The 14,478-nt window shown below is 31.9% G+C and overlaps 2 protein-coding genes across 3 annotated transcripts in view; one reads left to right on the top strand and one right to left on the bottom strand.

Annotated features, from left to right (window-relative positions):
* LOC139528515 (ubiquitin-protein ligase E3B-like) overlaps window positions 1-1,210 on the top strand; it is a 45,776-nt gene extending 44,566 nt beyond the window's left edge. Inside the window, exon 32 of one of the 2 annotated variants that reach the window (XM_071324536.1) lies at window positions 24-1,210. The gene's annotated coding sequence lies outside the window, so the exon portion shown is untranslated. The remainder of the gene's footprint in view (window positions 1-23) is intronic. The other variant, XM_071324535.1, reaches the window with a different exon arrangement.
* A 2,266-nt stretch (window positions 1,211-3,476) lies between these two features.
* LOC139528513 (uncharacterized) lies at window positions 3,477-12,806 on the bottom strand. Its single transcript, XM_071324533.1, has 5 exons — window positions 12,701-12,806; window positions 7,986-8,103; window positions 6,966-7,045; window positions 4,998-5,142; window positions 3,477-4,308 (listed from the first exon to the last, which is right to left on the bottom strand). The coding sequence occupies exons 1-5, from the start codon at window positions 12,722-12,724 to the stop codon at window positions 3,902-3,904; spliced, it is 774 nt and encodes a 257-aa protein (XP_071180634.1). The 5' UTR covers window positions 12,725-12,806; the 3' UTR covers window positions 3,477-3,901.
* Window positions 12,807-14,478: the final 1,672 nt, after the last annotated feature.

Raw genomic sequence — 14,478 nt, 5'->3', positions numbered from 1 at the left:
TATTGGATTAACAAATGGAGAAGAATTTTCATTGTTAATTATCGTGATATTGGATTAAAAAATGAAGAAGAGTTTTCACTGTATTTATCATAAAAATCATCTGACATTGTATTTGTTGTTTTATTTTATTAAGTGGAGGTATGTTTGTTAAATGAGAACACAAGGTTGAATAGAGAAAACAATATGGAACTTACAAAATTTGATATTTCATCTTAAAACAGAATTCAATTTTTTTATTGATGGATGACTAGAAATTATAGCAATATTTTAGATTTATTATTATTACCTTTACAATGTCAATTTTCCAACACTGCTATTGGCAGTTTATCTCAGGGATCAATATCTGCTGGAATAAAATCTTCATGTAGCAAAAAATGATGTATTTATAATGTGGTTTTCAAAAGAGATCAGTCAGCAAAGCCAATGATAGTTTTTGATTGATTGATTGTTTTTGCATAATGCCCAGCAGCAAATATTTCATCAGATAGAGTTTGATAGTATAAACAGTTTACCTGTACTCATCATTTTCTTTCATCAGAAAAAAAATAATGAAAAAAGATTTAACTTATTTATTGTATTATAGAATAAATCAAATATATATGTTACCTGTTATGAATATTTTCACTTAGATCATGTTTTTTTAGATTTCCTGTTTTTGTTTTGTTTGTTTTATTGGGGAAAAGAAAGGGATGTTAGATGGTAATTTATTCGGAAAGCAAGGTTCAGACAAAAATTGGGTTACCTTGACCTCAATTATAATGCATGATCGACTATGGTAAACTTTAACTTTTGGGTTTAACTTTCAGCAGCTTTACTGGACGGATATTTTTTCATTGCACTTTAATATTGTAGGCGGCAACAAAGAGTCAGAATACATTTAGTTATAGTGGTCCAAATAAACACTAAAAGGGCTATTTCATCTAATATTTAATAGAGTTAAGATTCTTATATACATGTACAAAAAAAATGTTAATACATGGGAGGGGAAAAGCTAGTGTTTGGAATGGGCCCTTTTTAATATTAATTTTGTAAAAAATATGAATAAAAATGTCTAGCTGTTCATGATAGTACTTGCTTTTATATGTTCTTATGAAAAGACTTCTAGGTTTATTTGTTTTAAATGTAGAAATCGGCACAATTTATATGAATATCTGTGATAATAATTGTAATGGATTTTATAACGAATTGTAATAAATGATATGATCAATTAGTTATTTTGTTATTGACCATTCTATGTAACTATCTGCAAATGTTGGGTGTTTTTGCTTTTTTTTTTTAGCTCACCTGGCCTAAAAGGCCAAGTGAGCTTTTCTCATCACTTGGCGTCCGGCGTCCCGCGTCAGCATCCGGCGTCGGTATCCGGCGTCGGTGTCCGGCGTCGTTAACTTTTACAAAAATCTTCTCCTCTTAAACTACTGGGCCAAATTAAACCAAACTTGGCCACAATCATCATTAGGGTATCTAGTTTAAAAAATATGTCTGGTGACCCGGCAAACCAACCAAGATGGCCGCCATGGCTAAAAATAGAACATAGGGGTAAAATGCAGTTTTTGGCTTATAACTCAAAAACCAAAGCATTTAGAGCAAATCTGACATGGGGTAAAATTGTTTATAAGGTCAAGATCTATCTGCCCTGAAATTTTCAGATGAATCGGACAAACTGTTGTTGGGTTGCTGCCCCTGAATTGGTAATTTTAAGGAAATTCTGCTGTTTTTGGTTATTATCTTGAATATTATTATAAGATAGAGATAAACTGTAAACAGCAATAATGTTCAGCAAAGTAAGATCTACAAATAAGTCAACATGATCAACATGGTCAGTTGACCCCTTTAGGAGTTATTGCCCTTTGTAGTCAATTTTTAACCATTTTTCGTAAAACTCAGTAATCTTTTACAAAAATCTTTTCCTCTGAAACTACTGGGCCAAATTAATCCAAACTTGGCCACAATCATCTTTGGGGTATCTAGTTTAAAAAATTTGTCCGGTGACCTGGCCATCCAACCAAGATGGCCACCATGGCTAAAAATAGAACATTTGGGTAAAATGCAGTTTTTTGACTTATAACTCAAAAACCAAAGCATTTAGAGCAAATCTGACATGGGGGTAAAATTGTGTATTAGGTCAAGATCTATCTGTCCTGAAATTTTCAGATGAATCGTACAACCCGTTGTTAGGTTGCTGCCCCTGAATTGGTAATTTTAAGGAAATTTTGCTGTTTTTGGTTATTATCTTGAATATTATTATAGATAGAGATAAACTGTAAAAAGCAATAATGTTCAGCAAAGTAAGATTTACTAGTAAGTCAACAAGACCGAAATGGTCAGTTGACCCCTTTAGGAGTTATTGCCCTTTATAGTCAATTTTTAACCATTTTCCGTAAATCTTAGTTATCTTTTACAAAAATCTTCTCCTCTGAAACTACTGGGCCAAATTATACCAAACTTGGCCACAATCATCATTAGGGTATTTAGTTTAAAAAATGTGTCCGGTGACCTGGCCAATCAACCAAGATGGCCACCATGGCTAAAAATAGAACATAGGTGTAAAATGCAGTTTTTGGCTTAAAACTCAAAAACCAAAGCATTTTTAGGAGTTATTGCCCTTTATAGTCAATTTTTAACATTTTTCATAAATTTTGGTAAATTTAAAAAAAAAATTTCTACTAATTACTGGGCCAAGATCATTATAAATAGAGATAATTGTAGCAAAATTGTTCAGTACAGTAAGATCTACATACACGTCACCATCACCAAAACACAATTTTGTAGTGAATTTATCTGTGTCCATTGTTTAATATGCACAAAGACCAAGGTGAGCGACACAGGCTCTTGAGAGCCTCTAGTTTTATTTGGTGATGTTGATGTGAATTATTTTTTTCCTTTGAGAAATTTGACATATTCTTTCAATTAATTTATAATAGTAAGCCAGACGCGCATTTCGTCTACATAAGACTCATGAGTGACGCTCATATCAAAGTAGTTATAAAGCCAAAAAAGCACAAAGTTGAAGAGCATAGAGGATCCAAAAATGTTGTGCCAAATATGGCTAAGGTAATCTATTCCTGGAATAAGAAAATACTTAGTTATTCGAAAAATTCAAATTTTTGTAAACAGGAAATTTATAAAAATGACCACATAATTGATATTCATGTCAGCACCGAAGTGCTGACTTCTGGGCTGATGATACCCTCGGGCAGGAAACGTCCAACAGCAGTGGCATCGACCCAGTGGTGAAAATAGTTATCAAAGGTACCAGGATTAGGATTTAGTACACCAGACGCGACTTTCGTCTACATAAGACTCATCAGTGACGCTCATATTCTTAGGATTAATTTATTATTATATTTTCTTTCAATCAACTTACTACCATATGCAATAATAATGCCATTTTGAGTTTCATAACCCAATATGGAAAGATTGAAAGATTATACAATAATGATGAAGAAAGATTTGTTATTAAAATAAAAGTTCACTAATAGATAGAAATATACCATGATGTTTATTCTTCAAGAAAAGAATGTGATGAGTGATGTACAATGTTAACTTAAAAGCAAGTTATTTTTTAAACAAAAGAACAGAGAGTCTGTGTCAATTGAATTCTTACTTACACTAAATAAAAATATAAAAATTCTACTGTAAAGTGAGAAATTATTGTGTGCATTTATTATTGAAATTTTGTCATTATAGACTATAATGCAATTTTAATTATTGCTATATTCAGAAAAATCCTAATTGATTCATGTAAAAATTTCAAATGCAAGTTTTAAATTATTGCGATTATATATCCCTGTCACAGTTTTCGTAATAACAAAAACATTGCTATAATTTCTGAATTTACACTATTTAATATCACATTTTAAACTTTATAGCTTTTCATATCATTTAAATTTTTAAAATTATATCATTCAGTATTTGCAAAAAATCCTTTTGATGATTCTATAACATCTTTTAATTGAGCCTCTGATATCTTTTTTATGACATCAATATTCTTCCGTATTTGTTCTAATGTTCTCATGTTTTCTTTAACATTATACACAACACCTGGTTCTTGATCTGCTGGTAAACATTGCATTTCCTTAATTATTTGTTGTTGCATAGAATCTTTGTCTTTTAATAAAATGTTGATAGAGTTCTGGATACTATGAGAGCACTGTAGGACATTTTCTAAATGTTTGTTCATTGAGTTGAAATGCTTGAGAGAGGATATGATTTCTTGTGGGTCGTTGAGTGAATTTTTCATTAATGTCTCTTCAGGAAATATAATCTGTACACGGTACTTTTTTCTCTGTACTTCTAGTGATGTTTGACCTTAAACAAAATAGAGGTTTATATGCACTATAAGTATGACTATACAATATAAATATTTCTCTAAAATATTCATGACAAAGTTTGTGAATATATTAACTGAATTTATAGAACTAATTCGCCAAATATGAAAATAAAACCATTGGGATGTTATTAGATACCTGCTGACTGCTGAGGATGTTCCTTACATGTAAAAAGGCACATGAATATGTGGGAATTAATTTCTTGTTGGTCCTTAATCGTATTTAATCTGTAAATAGTGTGTTTACATAGTTTTGAGGTGTTTTAACTGATTACTCAAAGAAAAATTGTAGTTTGTAGTGAACTCAGTCTTTGGTTTTGTAACATCAGTATTTTGCAGTTCAGTTAATGTGACTTTTACAATTGTTTTCCATTAGTTGAGCTTTTTGCCATTTGTTAAAAGGACTTTCTGTTTTGAATTTTGATAAGAGTTTGGTATTTTGTTATGACATTGTCAATTTCCAGTTTTGTTTCTTTTTTTTATTTTGGAAATTTTTCTCTATTTTCTAATATTTCCTATTTCAATTTTTGTTTCTTGTATATTATTCTACCCCCCCCCCCCCCCCCTCCCTATTATTCTATTATCTGTAAACCTCATCCAGACCTTCATTCATTAAAATGGGAGAAATGGTAGGTACACATTAATTTAAAAAACCTTAAAAATTACTAACCACATCTATTGACTAATATTCGAACGCATGTTGCCAATTCTGGAATGCCTGAAGTATCTTCATCAAATGCTGATTTAAAACAGTGCAGTTCTTTTAACATGTCCTGGTAACTCTTTGATATAACATCATATAACTTCTCATGGTCCTTTCAAAGGAATCAAATTCAGTATTTAAAAATGTATCAAATGTTGCAAAATCAGAATAGTTATGGATCAATGAAATAAAATAAATATTTTTTTCTGAATCTTTTTAATGTTTGACTTTGAGCGTTACTGATGAAGGTTATTCCAGAAAAGCGCTTTGGACGCTAGAAATTATTAAACTAGTTGTTTTCAGTTTTCAACCATTACTAAACCTACATAATGTATTGACTAATTATATAAAGTGATTGTAACATAATTTTAAATCAGCAATGCCACATTTATCAATCTTATTTGATATGTGATAAAAAAAAAAAGTCATGCTAAGCAAACGAAACTGTATAAATTACATAACACACAGCTGACATTTATACTAAATTATCATGTGGCGCTTTTGAATAAGAAAATATCAACTTTTCAAAATATATGCTGAAAAGATTATTTTGAATATTTTTAGGTAAAGATTGCAATCCAAACCTTTTGGGACTGACTTGATACTTAAATGTTCCAAGGCTTATCACTACCTTTTTTGACACACAAAATATATTGCATTGTTTATAACATTCTAGACATCCTATCCATGAACATTTCCTAAAATTTATTAATGTAATATATGCTCATATATTACTGCACAAAATGAGGTCAAGAATATTACATAACTTTTGCAAGGTACATAAATCTAATGTCATATCTAAAAGTAGAATGGAGTCATTGTTAGAATCATCTTCGAAAAATTTGGAGTTATCTTCCTTTGTCTTGAATTGCAGTTAAATCAACTCCAACCAATGCAATGGTTAATTTTAATTCCCAGAGATAAATTGAAGCAATCTTTACCGTTCAGTGCTGCCTTACAAGCACTTTAATTATACAATATTAGTCCCTTCTATTATTATGCATCTCCAAACTGACCTTAGTGCATACATGTCAAACATAAACTTTCATGGTGGTGGATGTTGGTTGGATGAATTCATGCATCTATAATGTCTATAAATGGTCATTATTAAAAGAAAATTGCCTGCACTTTGTTTTGGACCATAGCAATCCGACTTTCTCATTCATATGATGGTTTTTCGTTACTATTTTTTTTTTTTTTTAACTTTATGAACGGAATCTCATTTTTCTCATGTTTCTTGTAAATGATAAGACATACCAGCTGTAGCTCTCTCAATTCAAAGTGATCAGAGATTCTTAAAGACAAGCCATAACGCAAAGTTACCATGGACTCTAAAACAATTCTGAATTTGCAGTTATCTAAAAACAGATGAATTCGAAGTTACCAGAGACTCATAATCAAGGACAAGTTCTTATTTTCCCGATAATCTCATAGACAAGTTTGACTTCGAAGTTCAAATACACTCATATACCAAGTCTGAATTCGAAGTTACCCGGGCATCTCAAAGTTATCTTAAAACAAGTGAGTTCGAAGTTACCAGATACTCTTAAAGCAAGTCTAAATTCGAAGTTATCAAAGACTTTCAAAGACAAGTCTAAATTCAAAGTTACCAGAGACTCTAAAAGACTAGTCTCAATTCGAAGTTACCAGATTCAAAGACAAGTCTGAATTCAAAGTTACCAGAGACATTAAAAGACCAGTTTGAATTCAAAGTTACCACACTCAAAGACAAGTCTGAATTCAAAGTTACCGGCGACTCTCAAATACAAATCTGAAGATAACGAAGACTCTTGAAAAAAGTTGTGAGGATGAAGAATAGCATTATTATTAATAATTTTTCCTTGTTTATTTTGTGCGTGTAGTGCTTTTGTGTTATAAATAATGTTGTACACCTTTCTTTCCATTACTATATATAAACACGAATATCTGACTTACTTGAAATGCCTTGTTCATTGATTGGATGACGATTGGTTTCATTTTAGATACGTCCAGGCCATCATCATCTCCCGGAATTGCTTACATAAATATAAACAAATTGTTTGTTTTAGAATCATATCAAAGAAATTTATTCAGAACGTATGTGTGTTTGTGTGTGTTATAGTAAAACATTTTTTTTTATCTACATTTTGTTTTGTTTAACATGGGAACAGTATATCTAACTATATTTTCTTGGTTCAACTGTTTAAATTTCCTTAGTTTTCGTGTTTTGTGTTCTGATGTTATTTACTGGCCAGATTAGGTCCAGTGTATTGTTACCAGCCATAAGCGGCTAGTTTACACAACATACACGTTAAATATATTTCAGACAATAGAAAAGTAAGACCATAATCTCAGATATATGTACATCGTGCACACACACGGTAATTATAATCAAATGTTCGCCTATTGAGATCCAAAGTAAAAAAAATCTTTTGATATACACTATTTAGTTTAAAAAACCAAGGACATACGCTTGTCATACCGGTTTTGTTACGGTATAAATATAACCTACCACCCAAATGCAACATGCATAAAATTCGTTTATAACAACCAAACAATTTATTCAAATAGCTTGATTTAAGGACCTATCGGCTTTCAAAAGAATAATGGACAAATACACTACATGTATTATATAAATAAAGGCAACAGTAGTATACCGCTGTTCAAAACTCATAAATCCATGGACAAAAAACAAAATCGGGATAACAAACTAAAACCGAGGGAAACGCATTAAATATAAGAGGAGAACAACGACATAACACTAAAATGTAACACATATAGACAAAATCCCACAAGAATAACAAATATAACATATATATATAACATCATATAAAATTGATAATGAAAATGGGAAGTTTGTAAAAGAGACAACAACCCTACCAAAGAATGATAACAACAGAAGGCCACCAATGGGTCTTCAACATAGCGAGAAAATCCAGCACCAGATGGCGGTCTTCATTTATTTAGTTTACTCACTTTCTTTTCTGTCAGGAGGCCGATGTTGTCTTGCTGACGAAGGAGGCCCTGAACCATCAACATATTTACGTTGTTGAGCACTTAATAATTTTGATGAAGAAGATGGTTCCAAATCATTCTGAAATTAAATGAACAGGCTTACTGATTAACAGATTTAATTATTTCGAGTAGATGTGTAATTGGTGTGACGCTCACATATAAAAAAAATACTGACACTCATCATATGATGACACTTTAATTTCAATTTTGTTCTTCAAACATTTTAATTAAATCGCGTTCTTATACCGCTAAGATACTGATATATAGTTATAACATTTATTTGGAAAAAACACTTATAAACTTCCGCATTTCACAATGTTAATCAACTACTGATTTATCTCCACCAATATTAGGTAACGAGTGACCTGGAAGTGTAGGCGGGGGTTCACGATGGGCGTAAGGGTTGTATACTTCACCGTCTACAAGAAGTTTATCGTGTTGTCTTTGCATTTGGAATTCCTTTCGGGATGAGTGTGTTTTACGCCTGTCATTTATTTCACGTGGGTATTCCTGATATTTAGAAATTGGTGGTTTGTTCTTTAGTTTACTCGCTCTGTTAACACGCTCACGATCATTGAAACTAGTAAAACGGGCTATAATGATTAATTCCTTGCCATCTTTCAGCTCACCAAGTCTGTGTACATTTTGGAATTGTATATCTGCAACTTTAGGAATGTCCATTTCTTCCGAAATAAAAGACCTCAATACTTCTTCTGTATTTTCCTCATAACCATCTTGATTTCGTATACCACCAAAAATTCAGTTATACTTTATATGGATTGTAATTGATTTCAAGAAATATTTCTTTCAACTCGATATTTTAACTTTCGAATTGTCTGTTTGATCTTTCAGTATTCCTCACTCTATCTTCAATGTTAAGATGATGATTGTCTTGCTTACTTATTGTTTGTGAGTGTTTCTGCTAAACATTTCTAACATCATTTATCATTGCTTATTTTGGATATGTGGTTTTCAAATTTTTCCAACTTATATCTTTATTACCAAAGTCTATATAAACTATCGTTTGTCATTCATTTTGAAATTTTGACTTTTTTTATTTATTATGTCTGTTTAGTTCACGCATCATTGTAAGTATAACGGAATTTGATGAGACTGTCAACAAAGTGAGAGTGTTAACGCTATAAAACCAAGTTTAATTCACCATTTTCTACATTTGAAAATGCCTGTACCAAGTCAGGAATTTGACAGTTCTTGTCCATCTGTTTTTGATGTGTTTTGTCGTTTGATTTTGCCATGTGATTATGGACTATCCGATTGGATTTTCCTGTGAGTTCAGTACTTTTATGATTTTATTTTTCATTATGTGATCTTGGCGTTGTAATCTGTGGCTTGTGTCGTTAATATTACTGTATATCATTTGTGGTGTAACGTTTGGGATACGCATTGTAATTTCAGTTTGATCGGAATATGGATCGGAGCAGGTGCTAATTGTATGGCACGCGTGATCACTCCTCAGGAGCTGAACCTTATAGTTGTCTGGAAAGGATGGAGTATGTTGATACAATACGTACGGCATACATTTTAGGAAAACCTATCTGAAGGGAGCAGTACATTGCCGATTGTTATGAATAATCATACTCTATTTGACGTTTATACAAATCAGAATTAAGAAACTGAATGGGTCGGGTCTATCAATGTCCATGCTACGCTAATCTATAAAGACCAAAATGTTGCAAAACACTTATCCTACCCCGTGACAAATATGTTGTTGTCCCCGTCGATAAAGCCCCAAACAACATAGTTTTTGTGTGTAAAACTCATAACATTAACTGCTTGATTAACGAATAGGTATTGATAATTCACTTGGAAACTCAACATATACACTCACGACAATTACCAAAGAGGCAATCCTGGATAATCATAGGTCTGTTATATGTAACTTTGGAATTTCAACCAAAGATGAAGAACTGGATCTTCCATCCCTGTACTAGATACCTAAAGTACATTTGTGTCATTACAAACAACGATATATTGATGGGTCTTCCAAGTGCTCCACGAATCCTCTTTCTAATTTATTATCATCTGTTTTATCAGCAATCAAGTTATTGCGAAACTGCCTATTCTAGAGGTGGCGTGAATCAGATGTGGATACTTGAAAATATCAAAGATCTGTTAGAGTACCTTCAATATAACTCTCTTTTATCTTGTAATAGTATTAAAACATTTGACTTTTCTACTCTTTACACAAGTATTCCACATTCCAAACAAAAAGACAAATTGAAATAGTTGTTATTGCTTTGTTTCATAAAAAAGAATGGCCAACGAAGATACCAGTATCTTGTCGTAGGGAGGGATAAATCCTACTTTGTAAAGGATCACTCTGATTTAAGCAAAAATGCTTTGAAACGGACATTATCAAGATGCTTGATGTTTTGATTGACAACATATTTGTGACGTTCGGAGGACGTGTTTTTTAACGGACTGTCGTCATTCTAATGGGATCAAATTGTGTCCCTCTTCTTGCGGACTTGTTTCTTTATCTTTATGAGGCTGACTTCATACAGGAACTTTTTAGAAAGAAAGATAAGAAGTTAGCAAAATCCTTTAACTTTACTTTCCGCTATAAAGATGATGTTCTTTCACTAAATAATTCAAAATTTGGTGACTATGTTCAACGCATCTTTCACATCGAACTAGAGATAGAGGATACTACAGATACAATCAAGTTGGCCTCATATCTTGACTTACATCTAGAAAATAATAATGAGGGTCGGTTAAAAACAAACTTTACGACAAAAAAGATAATTTCAGCTTTCCAATTGTGAACTTTGCATTTCTAAGTAGCAACATTCCAGCAGTACCTGCATACGGGGTATATATCTCCCAATTGATACGTTATTCCCATGCTTGCGTATCCTATCATGATTTTCCTGATAGAGGGTTACTGCTCACAAGGAAGCTAGTAAACCAAGAGTTTCAAATAGTTAAGTTGAAATCATCCCTTCGTAAATTTTACAGACGCCATTACGAGTTGGTTGACAGTTATGGAATAACTGTTTTACAAATATTATCGGATGTGTTCCTTATGTCGTAACTACAACCCCCTTCTCTTTCATAAATGTGACCCTCCGAATTAGACTATTTATAGGATTTGATATTACATAAGCAACACGAAAGATGCCACATGTCGAGCAGAATCTGCTAACCCTTCCGGAGCACCTGAGACCACCCCTAGTTTTTGATGGGGTTCGTGTTGCTTATTCTTTAGTTTTCTAAGTTGTGTCATGTGTACTATTGGTTGTCTTTTTGTCTTTTTCATTTTCAGCCATGTCGTTGTCTGTTTATTTTCGATTTATGTTTTGACTGTCCATGTGGTATCTTTCGTCCCTCTTCTATATGTAACACATATCTAAATCTGCTGTACACGATCTCATGGATTTAGACGGGGAGGGTTTGATCTCTTCAATAATTGTTGGTCAATACCTCAACCTCTTCGTTATGTATATGTATGAATTAACCAAAAGAAATACCCTGTCATATATATATCTTTTTTTATTAAAAATACACCAGTATCTATACTGATTACACTTATCGAAATCTTGTTATTTTTAGAATCTTTTGCTTTAATCGGCAACCGTTTGATATACATTTCACCATGATTCTCAGCCTTATCATATAATTTAGGCTCGAAATAGTTATACCGATTCAAACGGATCATCCCTACCACTCATTAGATAGTAAGTCCCCTCCCCCTTTGCCCTCTCCACGAGGATACGATAGAAATAACAGTTGTTTTAAATGCCATTAATTCCACTATCAAAAGACAGAAAATTTAAATAAAATATTTTTATAAATTCAGTTATTTCAAAACTATTGCATAAAGATCGTAGTAGGTTCTTCAGGCAAGAGGACGTTCGAGCTAGGCTGACAGATGATATATTTTTGGCAATTTATGAAATAATTCTATCAATGCACTCTAGAGTATGCAATTTCACTTTTCAACACGAACTCAATAGTTGTATTATGATACATTTGATACTGGTTTTGTGGAATCAAACAACATCATCATCAGAATGTACTTGTTTACTTAATATGATCGTAAAATTAACATTGTCACAATAACTACATTACGATTAATTTATATTTTAACACAATACTACAAAATTTGTTAAGTTTTTATAATTATTGCAAGTAGACCTTCTTATCGACATTAAACCGTTTATAAATATGTACTCGATTAATTTATTTTCAGTTGTGTGTATATACATGTATATATATTTACGAGTCTAAATTGAAAACTACGTTCAAACCTATGATTGCGTTGGAGAAAAACCGCAATTTTTATACGTGTGCATGTAAAACAAATTTCGTTGTAGAAGGGCCTAAATACAGCACAAACAACATTTTCCAAAAGACCAAAAAAGTGAAAAAGTATATTTAAGCAAAAACGCATTTGACTAACAACTGATGTTCCTTTACCCTGCTGACTGCCATTGACGATTGCCAAATAAAATTGATCACAAGATGTAACAAAATGGATCTTAATATAAATTCAATACTAAACAGAAAACAAATTAACTTGTGGCCACGATGTTATGCCACAAACATAAGGTGTCAATATTTTTTTTGTAGGTTCTGAACTCCAACTTTTTTCTATTTTACCCTGATATCTTTTTTAATTGTTATTCTGCAAAACAGAATGTACAGAGTCTTACCTCGGAAGAGAAACAACAGCCCATGTTGACATATTTTATGTTGACATATTTAAACTACATGTATTCCTTTCAACTGCGGTCATATTGTTATCATGTATTGTTTCCGCTCAACATATCATTTCAATTTTAATAAGTAAAATGTATATTTGGACTTTGAGAGCATTTCAAAATTTAACTTTATTTATATATCTACTAGTGTGGACGAAGAATTCAATTATAAGTATATATATATATATATAGAGAGATTACTAATAAATCTAACTTTCCTGTATGAATAGTTTTATTTCAGCTATAATATTAAAACAATTCATACCGGAAATGTTGGATTTATTAGTAATCTATATATATTTTTATATTTTCTCTACTCAACAAAAATGAGGAAAAAAATAATAAAAATATTCTTCTTTATACTATCTTTCGATTGTAAGAAGCTTCTGTTTAAGTTTGGTAAAAATCAGGGATATGTTATGAATCTAATAAATGTTTTAAAAACTTTAACTGCAGACTGTATGTAATGTTAAGTGGAAGAAAGCTAAGTTCATTTATAAGCAAATAAAGGCAACAGTAGTATACCGCTGTTCAAAAGCCCAATAAACAGGTACAAGAAAAAGACCAATAAACAGGTACAAGATTTTAACAAAATATTCTTGTAGAAACAAGCTTTAGATGCAGATCAATAACAAGCGTCTGTCAATGTTTGGTAAAAATCCAGGATAGTTTAAGAAGGTTATTAAAATTTTAAAACTTTAACCACAGAGTGAAATTAAAGTTTCCTGGCAAAAGAACTAAGTTCATTTTATAAGTAAGACATTAACAATCAAAACTAAGGAGTTAACAAAGACTCACAAAAACCAAAGGACATTTACATCAACAGTTATAAATAATAATTAAGAAACAACACGAACTCCACTAAAAACCAGGAGTGAAATCAGGTGCTCCGGAAGGGTAAACATTTTCTGCACTGTATACGGCACCCGTCGTGTTATTTCTTTTAGTCCGGTAATGATTGAAGGTTATTATGAGGAAGAATATCAGATATGATTTCTGACACACTTTTGTCATAATGGCCAATCAGCTCATGATGGCGACCGTAAAATTTCTTGAGTGATGAATTTGATTGATTCATAGGCCTGTCTAAGCAACTTTTGAGAAAGCTGTAGTTCTCGTTCAACAAAATCAGCGTACTTTGAGCTAGCTCTAGAGTAACGAATCAATTGAGACACATATACTCAATATGCTGGTGCAATACGAAAAAAAACCCAAATTTTTTATTACAAAATTTACTTCTTGGTACTTTCTTATGCTCACAAACAAGCCTCTGTCCAAGTTTGACAGAAATCCAGGATAGTTTAAGAAAGTTATTAAAATTTCAAAAACTTTAACCACATAGTAAATATTTGTGGACGACGCCGACAGAATGTAGGATCGCTATGTCTCGCGTTTTCAACCAAACTCGACGTCTCGACAAGAATGAGAGCAAAATTAAAGTTTCAGATTGAAGCAAAACGAAAAGATGAACTGTTTATTCAATTTGTTGTAAATGAATTGGTTTTAACTGAAGCATCGCTGTGATGTGATGCATCTTTACCATTCTTCTATTGATGGAGACAAAAGCAAACAGCAGATTCCGAGAAGATTAAATTTGATGGAAAACAGTTATGATAAAAAAATAAATACGCATAGAATCTTCTTAATTCAAATACAAATTTACAGACTGTGTTTCATTATACTTTGCTGAAAATTAAAGAATAACATTGAAGTCATCACAGGGTTCCAAC

Source organism: Mytilus edulis, chromosome 6 (genome assembly GCF_963676685.1).
Source record: "Mytilus edulis chromosome 6, xbMytEdul2.2, whole genome shotgun sequence".
Classification (NCBI taxonomy): domain Eukaryota; kingdom Metazoa; phylum Mollusca; class Bivalvia; order Mytilida; family Mytilidae; genus Mytilus; species Mytilus edulis.
Note: the sequence above shows the minus strand (reverse complement) of the source record. Positions and strands in the feature narration are given on the sequence as shown.

What these genes read in the sequence shown, in the direction of transcription:
- LOC139528513 (XM_071324533.1), bottom strand. Translation starts at nt 12,724, where the DNA reads ATGGGCTGTTGTTTCTCTTCCGAG. An exon ending in GCCTCCTGACAGAAAAGAAA is followed by an intron (nt 7,046 to 7,985) that starts GTGAGTAAACTA and finishes TATTTATGTAAG; the next exon opens with CAATTCCGGGAGATGATGAT. An exon ending in CAATGAACAAGGCATTTCAA is followed by an intron (nt 5,143 to 6,965) that starts GTAAGTCAGATA and finishes TTCCTTTGAAAG; the next exon opens with GACCATGAGAAGTTATATGA.